This window comes from Sphaeroforma arctica (genome assembly GCF_001186125.1).
Source record: "Sphaeroforma arctica JP610 unplaced genomic scaffold supercont1.1006, whole genome shotgun sequence".
Classification (NCBI taxonomy): domain Eukaryota; class Ichthyosporea; order Ichthyophonida; genus Sphaeroforma; species Sphaeroforma arctica.
This window is the reverse complement of record NW_014039552.1, coordinates 5,485-15,000: the sequence shown is the minus strand read 5'-3', so window position 1 is coordinate 15,000 and position 9,516 is coordinate 5,485. Positions and strand designations below refer to the sequence as shown.

Below are 9,516 nucleotides of genomic sequence, written 5' to 3'. Positions count from 1 at the left end.
GAGTTCGACAACTCGGAATCAGACCCAGAATCAGACAGCAGCACGTGCACACCCAACCCCACAACTATACACACGAGTATCAGACTCGCCACTATAGAGAGACTAGAGAGACCCAACCGTCCACGTACACGAGTCACCCACGTAGGCATTCTGCACAATGAAAAACAGTAACATAGAATATTAAACACAAATCAACTCATGGTTATGTTTCACGCATTTAACTTACGAGCATTCATGTGTACATGTACATGCACATGTGTAGATGCGATGTACATACGTACTCATAGCTGTATTTGATTTCCATGGATTCAAGGTGTGTGTGTGTGTTATGGACTCCCTTGTATTTTTTAAATCGAGATAGCACATCTGTGAAGTTATACGTGCGTATATCTGTGGATACATTCTCTTCTGCAAATACTTCCGAATATACACATAGCACACATAAATACAGTTTCCTTTATCTCTGCAAGCTATCCCGTGTACGTCTACTAAAACCTACCCATTACATATGAACAAGCAAGCGTGTATGTATACAGAAACATACTCCTCAAGTGCTGGACTGAAACATTTGCACTGGGACACACAGACCAACAGCAATAGACCCAATACCCAGTCCAAGAGCCATAAGGAAATACAACCTCCCACTTCTCAGGAGACTAACACCGGGGGACTTTGGCAGATGCAGATTTATTTGATACACACTACAAGCGTACCATAAGAGGTAACTATAAGCGTACCATAAGAGGTAACTATAAGCGTACCATAAGAGGTAACTATAAGCGTACCATAAAGAGGTAACTATAAGCGTACCATAGAAAGCACTTCCGTTATTTAATCGGAGAGTCGAGCGTAACTGTGACCTTTGAGTGAAACGCTTTCATAACAGAGATGTCACTGGTGGGCGTGTTCCAACCAATACGTTTGAAAACTGCAACCTCAATCGCCGACCCACACTCCAAGGCGTGAGATAATCGGTTGCTATGCGCAGCTGTTGATTTTATGTGAGGATGAGACAGCCTCTTATCTACAATGGGCTCGTACATTTACATAATGGGCTCGTACGTTTACATAATGAGCTCGTACGTTTACATAATGAAATCGTACGTTTACATAATGATCTCGTACGTTTACATAATGAGCTCGTACGTTTACATAACGAGCTCGTACGTTTACATAATGAAATCGTACGTTTACATAATGATCTCGTACGTTTACATAATGAGCTCGTACGTTTACATAATGAGCTCGTACGTATACATAATGCGCTCGTACGTTTACAAAATGCGCTCATACGTTTACATAATGTACATAATGAGCTCGTACGTTTACATAATGCGCTCATACGTTTACAAAATACGCTCATACGTTTACAGACTTCCTAGCACGACGGATGTTCTTGCGTTCGATTTTTGGCACAACTGCATGGGATACGCTTGCTCAGCATCTGTGGGCAGCCTACAACGACCTACAGTGTTCACGGAACGGATTACATACTTGGCCCACACGCGTCTCTAACAACGTTCTTATTCGTTGGTTCTGAATACAACATGATATATATGCAACATCAGCCTGGGAGCTATTGTACCATAGTCGGGCTACACATACCGCTCATTGGACGTCTCATCGGTGTGTTGATAGATAGCGTGTATCAGTTCTGTTACAGCACCGAACGCACCTTGCTAGTCGAGTTATTTATAACCGCCAATCATATCTTAAGAATCCAGGCAATGAGACCGATTGGCATACACGTGTATACACCCGCATACAGCATATACGTCAGTTTACAGTAATCGCCAGAAGACATATTCATCAGACAGCTCTCACACACTCACAGCTCGAAACTATAGCAACGCTCACATTCAGTTATATGAGGCAAGTGAACACACACAGCTCGTAACTATAGCAACAATGATTGTATCCAGCAATATAAAGCAAGTGCGCTAAGTGATTCGTTGCACAAACCAACTTACGCACGATATTGTACTGAGAACGAGTGTACGCCCAGCGTACGTAACGGTGTCTAGGAAGGTGTGTGCAAGGCACCCGGCATGTGGCATAGAATATGAGCTGTAGTGAGACAGTCAGGCTCTCTGGCACAAGCACGTAACATGATACTTGGCCTATGGACCCTCTAGGCATATAAATACTGAACTTTCTCCCGGTCAACAAACTGTACACATACTTCATATTAAGGTCATATATGGCAAGAGTAGGCTACGCACGCAAATCGTGTACTCTCAGCGAAATAGATATGAAATATGCATACAATACACACACCTCTAACATACACAAAGACCACCCAATGCATATACTCTCCAATATAAAGATACAACCAACTAGCCAGCCAAACCCAGGCACACACCTCTCATCTGGAACTATGTCATGATTGTCCTCCCCGTATTCGTCAGCGCTCCCATCGGAGTCCGAGTGCAGGTTGTATAGCAGTACCGAACTTCCAGCATTGGGGTTTGTGCACACGTGCTTCTTGGTGAGCACGTGGTCGGGCGAGTCCCTACCTGCGGTTCCGCCAAGCAAGCCACCAGTACTAACTGGCAGATCCACCTGGTTGGGTGTGAGTGTGGCCTTTCCAATGAAGATGTCCTCCTCTTCAGGATGATCCTCCATCATGCACTCTTTACATATATGTACCTGTATACACACCGTTTCGGGGGCGAGTGCTTGCAATGCATGCGTCCGTGGCCTTCTCCTTGAAGGACTGCTTGCTTTGCCATAAGCACAGGTGATACTTGCTATGTTTAAAAAAAAAATATATTAGGTGATTTGGGGTTCTTCTTGCTGTTTATTTATGTACTATTACAAAAAATATATTTATTTATATGAGCGATTCGTACATATTTATTTAATTAGCTCCCCTCGGTTCGCTTCTCGTTAAAACGGTGCAAAATCAATCGTTTTTGCGTTGAAGTTCTATATCATATATGTATAGCAGTAGTAGGATGCATTATAAAACGTATGTACATACCTTGTAACATTGGGATTTCAACTGTGAGCGCGGGGTATTTTATATATTTACTAAAAATACATTATGTGGTGACTTGTGAGCTGCAGTTTATCTTCTTTTACACATTTAAAAAAAAACGTACAATAAAGTTCAATCGCTTTTGCGACAAAGGTGAGTTTTTATTGTTTTTTAACTAAAAGTTCCGTCGAGATTTGGGCTGAGTGAGCACTGATCAGGTTATCCTTCTATTCTAAAACGTATATTACTCAATCATTTATGCGGTTGCGTTAAACGTTTACAGCACGGGTTGCAAAAACTTTGTATTTTTTTTTAAACTCTATAAAGAAAATACTGATAAATAGACGTTAAAATAGCTGATTTTGCGATATAAAGGCGGTGGAAGATGGATCCTAGATACGAGCCACAAGAGGCACACAGCCACACACAAGCCATGCCGAGGTATCCTGTGCCAACTCGCTGGCACTCAATACCTATACTAATGGGGTGTGCGCCGTTTAAGAAGTGTTTATGTCACTGGTTGTTCTCTGGCAATACTCGGATGTTGGTGTTATACAACCTGATAGCCTGATTGCTTGTACTAGAGCGATACACAGACCAAACCCTAGGCCACTCGATGCGTTTTTTCAAACCTCAACTGTTGTATAGCTTGGTTGTTTGTGTCACTAAAGCAGTGCACTGAGGTGAGCTGTACCAATCTCATTCATCAGGCTCTGAAAAATCCCTCTGATCGTGAGTGTTTGATCCTGTTCACTGTCTTTCGTAGCGCTACTAACTCGCCTGTCGAGCCCACACCCCAATTCGTATTCAATCAACGGCGTGTGAAACCTAGACTACAGTCCGGTGTACCCAGTGCTGTACTAACACCACGTGTTCTGCCACTAGAGTCTATCCTGGATCAATCGCTTGAGATCTCTTCTGCACATAGGCCACCCGCAGGTCTTCACTCACTGTAGCCGCAACAGAACCCACCTGTGTCCAGCTCACTCGTCGATTGACGAGATAGGAGTATCACTATGTCTCTGAGAGTATACCCTGTTACTATAGCAACATATTTCCCTGAAAGTATCCTTCGTTACTATAGTAACACGTCCCTGCGTTATACAGTAGCACGACTCTGTCACGTTTTGTCAATTGTCAATTGTCAATTGTCATTCTACTGAGCGTAATTCGTGGCCTCTCTGCAACCTCCGGTGAAGTCGAGCGGTAACTTTCTTTGTGCTGCACAACCTGACACCTGAAATATGACCCTGTCCAAATATGACTCTCTCCTAGTAGAGAGAGGATAATTAAACCCCCCTGATTGGACGAGTGCTTGAAAGTACAAGTTAGAGGGCTATGGCTTGAAGGACCACGAACTAAATAAAGTCCCACAACCGATCTGGTTGTAGTTCCACAAAACTCGCATGAAAATATTGTTTGCCTCTGAATACATGTAGAGTTGACTAACGGGTCCTCAGTCTCAGGTGATCATATCGAATCTGTTCCTATGGCTTGCGCAACACAGCACGTGCGCAGTTCAAATCCGTATCTCTGATCTACTGCGAGATTATTAGTATACCTACTCAGAGGTGATGGGCAGTGCAGTTCGGTGAGGATTCCACGAGTAGGATGTATTGTATTTTCTCTACACTGCCCTTTTAATTAAACATAATCTAAACTGATACATACTACATGGTCTAAACTATTACTTACTACATAGTCTACACTATTACATACTACATAGTCTAAACTGATACTTGTCTAAACTAATACTTACTACATAGTCTAGATCAATATTTACTACATAGTATTCACTAATACTTACTATATGGTATAAACTAATACTCTGTACACAGTCTAAACTAATACTTACTCCACAGTCTATACTAATGCTTACTACATATTCTACCCTAGTACGACATAGCCTGTACTAATACCTACTGCATAGTCGAAACTAATACTTACTACATAGTCTGCACTGATATCTACTGCGTAGTCTAAACTAATACTTACTACATAGTCTATACTTACTACATAGTCTAAACTGATTCTTACTACATAGTCTATACTAATACTTGCTACATAGACTACACTAACACTTGCTACATGGTCTAAACTAATCTAATACTTACTACATAGTCTACCCAAATACTTACTACACAGTCCACACTATTACTTACTACATAGTTTAGGCTAATACTCACTGCACAGTCTACACTAATACTTACTATATTGTTGTCCAGAATACTATACTTACTACATAGTCTATACTGATACATAGTCTATACTACTACTTACTACAAACTTTACTACTACATAGTCTGTACTAAAACTTACTAATTAGTCTACACTATTAAATTACCACATAGTCTACACTATTGCTTATTAAATAGTCTACACTATTGCTTATTAAATAGTCTACACTATTGCTTATTAAATAGTCTACGCTAATATCTACAATATAGTCTGCACTGGTACTTACTAGATAGTGTACACTGACAGTTACTATATAGTCTAAACCAATACTTACTACATAGTGTAAACTAATACTTACTACATAGTCTACACTAATACCAATACTATATAGTCTACACTATTTCTTGCTATATAGTCTAAACTAATTGTTCTTATATAGTCTATGCCAACTTACTTCACAGTCTCAACTAATACTCACTTTGAACAGCCTAAACTGAATAATACTTCCTACATAGTCTACACAAATACCTAATAGTCTACACTAATACTTACTAGGTATTGCACACCAATATTTACTATGTCTGGTCTACACATGCTTAATAAATACATAGTCTAACCTAGTACTTACTACATAGTCTACACTAATACTTGCTACATAGTATACACTAATACTTGCTACATAGTCAACATTAATACTTACTACGCAGTCTATACTAATACCAATAGTACAGTCTTCACACAACTACAGTAGTCTGCTATACGTTCCAAGAATCTATACTGGCCAGTGTCTTTCTACTACTAATGCTTGCGCTGTGCTGCCATTGTCTACGACGTGTTACTACTGTCCACACTATAAAACTACTGGATACACTGTAGTACTACTGTCCACACTATATAACTACTGGCTACACTGCAGTACTACTGTCTCCGTCAAATTGCCATACAATTGAACGAATTTATCCAGTCGCGCTATATTACAATTGCAACGGTACAAACGCTACCATTATACTCTCTAGTTTCCGTTGCGAAAGAAATATCTGCGTGTTACCACTCGAACTCCTCACAGTTGTAAACACCACAATCAGTCTGGACTGTAACGTCAACCACAGACGACACAAAATAGCTATAGTCTCTGCACTGTCTGTAGTATCGAGTCTACATGGCAAAATCTAAATACTGTGGGAATTAGGTAATAGCCCACTTCTTCGGGCAGCAAAGCCACAACAATTTGGATATGCATTTTCAATTTTTCTAATGGTGAATTGATGAATGGTGACAGGTGACCGACTGACAAGCGACAGAAGCAAATTTGAAGCGCTAATTCCAACAATGATGGGAAAGAACGTCGCGGTGCCCAACAGGTTAAACGCATTCCGGGATAAATTATAGAACTCTCTACTAGATGCAAGAACAACAATTACTATAAAAGCTAAAGTTCTACTGACTGTGTATCATGAGAAGCAAAAAAACCCCAACAACCCTCATATACCATGAACACTATTGTGCCGTCAAACAGTCCATCATTGTAATCTAAATATTTAGAACCATGTCTCATTTAGAAGGCTGTCTTAGAATTTGCGAATAGTAAAATAGAGGCCTAAAAGCGACGCAGGGAAGCAACTGAGTTTTCGAAGCGTGAGTGAGTCTATAAATTGATGACTTTAAATGCGTACTTTAATGCATGTTTTTCTTTGTTTTCGAATTCTGATGACGTCGCTATTTTGACGACCATCGTTTTTACAAGCAGTCACAGCAACCCCAGACACTGTTCTATAGTCAAGCGCTCTACAGGATCCAACCTAAGCAAACCTCGTATAATATTTGACATGCGCGGTGATAATCCCGGCCAATTGGAAACAGCACTATCGCTCTCTTCCTCGCTCTCCCCCTCTGTGTTCGCGGTCTCTGAGCACCCCTTTTGGCTATACCTCGCAAAGTCCGCGCATGTTACAGTAGCTTCCCGAAAAGGCAGCACCCCTGTGAGGACGGAATATATAAAGATTCCGAACGCCCATGCATCTACAGCCTTCAGATCGCACGACTCTCCCGATTCGGTAGTGAAAAATTCGGGCGCCAGGTAGGGCAGAGAGCCCGCCCTGAAATCACGTTCCGTCATAACCCAAGGTTCTCCCGAAGGTCCCATACTTCGTGCTGATCCAAAATCTATGAGTTTAATATAACCATCATTACCTACACACACGTTCTCCGATTTAATGTCCCGATGGACTAAGTTCTTCTCATGCAGTGCAGCAAGCGCCTCACATACCCCTCTGATTGCAATCACAGCTACTGATTCTGGTATACCCTTGTGAGTTTCGACATGTACAAGTAGATCTCCGTGCTCGTACAGTTCAAAAATCAGCGCAGGTTTTCCTGTTAGAGTTCCAGAATTATTGTCTACAACAGGCAACTCTACACCCAAAAGCCGACCCACATTAATGTGTCCTTCCATTGCTACGTGTGCAATGATTTCGCATCTCATGGCCTCAACAAGTGCCTCTGTGGTAATTTCATCTGTTTTGAGCTGCTTGATCGCTACTCGCTCGTGTGTATGCGGATTGACTCCGGACATAACAATAGACGTAGCTCCGTGTTGTAGTACTTCGATTACTTGGTGATAGCCTGAACTATATTTCATTAATTTAAGTCCAAGCTTCTCTGTGGAAGGCTTCCTATTGCATGTGCAGCTGTCCTCGGCTGCACTTCGGCGTGGTTCAAATACAGATTGCATTCTTTCTTAGAATACTTCGTACCGATGACAAACTCGTATGTCGTTCCAAGTTGGAAGGCACTCTGTCTATATGTTGTCCAGAATGTTCAAAACTATTACAAAGACTTGAGATCTCCAAAGACATCAATGTATATTTGAATATTGCATCGGAATTCTGAAATAAATCGGAAGACGGCAACTCATGATAAAGTCGCTGAACACAGGGCACAGGAAAAATATATATAAAATTAAGAAGAGTGGACTGCGGCCTGGACCCGCTGCAGTGAATGGTGAGTTGGTGACGGTGAGTAGACGTAGTCGGGGACTCGGGGGGTGGATGGTGAATTGGTGATGTCTGAGTTGTCCGTTCTGATGACTCTGAACTGTAAAATAACTCTTTTCGGTCAAAATAGCTACTCCAAAATAAATATTTATACATTGCTATTTACTTGTTGGGAATGGCGAGTTGGTGACTCATCGGGTGTGTGGACGAGAGTGGTGGGGACTGGGGACTGGGGGCCCTGGGGAGGGGCAACTTTGCACGCCGCATTAGTTTTTGAAATAAACCTGCTCATATATTTTTTCAAAATATTGTTTTTATTTTCTGTTTTGTTTCAAGATAAATATTGACAATTTGACCGAATAAATTATAAACTGACTAAATCAATCTATGTCACAAAAACAAAAAAAAGTATTTACATTTTAAACCATCTCCGGTGCGTGATCTCGATAGTTTGTGCACGATCTATTGGTTGATGTAAAATATCTCCGAATTTTTAGTTGTTTCAAAATTTGTCAAATGAATAGTTCAACTCCGAAAGGTTAAAATGTCTAATATCCACTCATCCAGGGTATAAAAAAAGTTTTTGTTTTGTTTTGAAAATTATACAAAATTTGAATAATCTACAAATAGCGATGTAATAATTGGCTAAACAATAGTCGATATAGATACGTGGATTCATAGCCAGTAATTGTTCGCAGCGAGTTACTGTGACAAAATTAGTATAAAATCTCTGAATAGTTTCGTGTAGAAGAAGAATCAAAGAAGCAAATTTTATAAAATTTATTATTTAGCTATTTTTTATAAATTTAGGCTGTGGATTTGCCAACTTCAGGAAATATTGGGGAACAAAATATGAAATGAGTAAAATACCTTACTCTGGTAACTAATTTCGATATTTCTTCGCACGATCCATAATTTTGACAGTTATTCTGAATATTCAGGAAATTATGGAAAGTGACTTTCAAATATTTTTAGCCTCGCAATTTTCTGATTTCACGATTTCGAGTGTTTGCCATTCCCAAATTATGCAAGATTCAATCCAAAAAATATACAACAATATTTTGTTTTGTTGTATATTTCACCATAAGTCAAAAAGAGACCCTCTCATTAAAAGTCAGGACTGCATGAATTATTTAGTTTTATTTTTCAGGAATCTATTTTATAATTTCGATCCACAAGGTAAAATATCAGGATAGAAACAGTCAAATTAGATCCAAAATCAGACTTGCACTTCCAACAATATTTCAAAAGTACAGACGGATTTTTTATTGAATATTTCATTCAATAAAACTTTATTTAGGAAAAAGGCTAGTATGATTTGGGTTTAGGGTTTTATTTGGTGTCATCAGTTTCGGGACAGTAAAA

The 9,516-nt window shown here is 40.1% G+C and overlaps 2 protein-coding genes across 2 annotated transcripts in view; both read right to left on the bottom strand.

Annotated features, from left to right (window-relative positions):
• SARC_09638 (hypothetical protein) overlaps window positions 1-2,625 on the bottom strand; it is a gene marked incomplete at both ends in the record, with an annotated part of 3,370 nt that extends 745 nt beyond the window's left edge. Inside the window, 2 exons of the mRNA XM_014296341.1 lie at window positions 1-150; window positions 2,363-2,625. The exon at window positions 1-150 is cut by the window's left edge and continues 745 nt beyond it. Coding sequence (XP_014151816.1) covers window positions 1-150; window positions 2,363-2,625 — 413 coding nt within the window. The remainder of the gene's footprint in view (window positions 151-2,362) is intronic.
• Window positions 2,626-6,754: 4,129 nt separating this feature from the next.
• SARC_09637 (serine/threonine protein kinase) lies at window positions 6,755-8,137 on the bottom strand. Its single transcript, XM_014296340.1, has one exon. It carries the CDS (start codon window positions 7,887-7,889, stop codon window positions 6,906-6,908), a length of 984 nt encoding a protein of 327 aa, XP_014151815.1. The 5' UTR covers window positions 7,890-8,137; the 3' UTR covers window positions 6,755-6,905.
• Window positions 8,138-9,516: the final 1,379 nt, after the last annotated feature.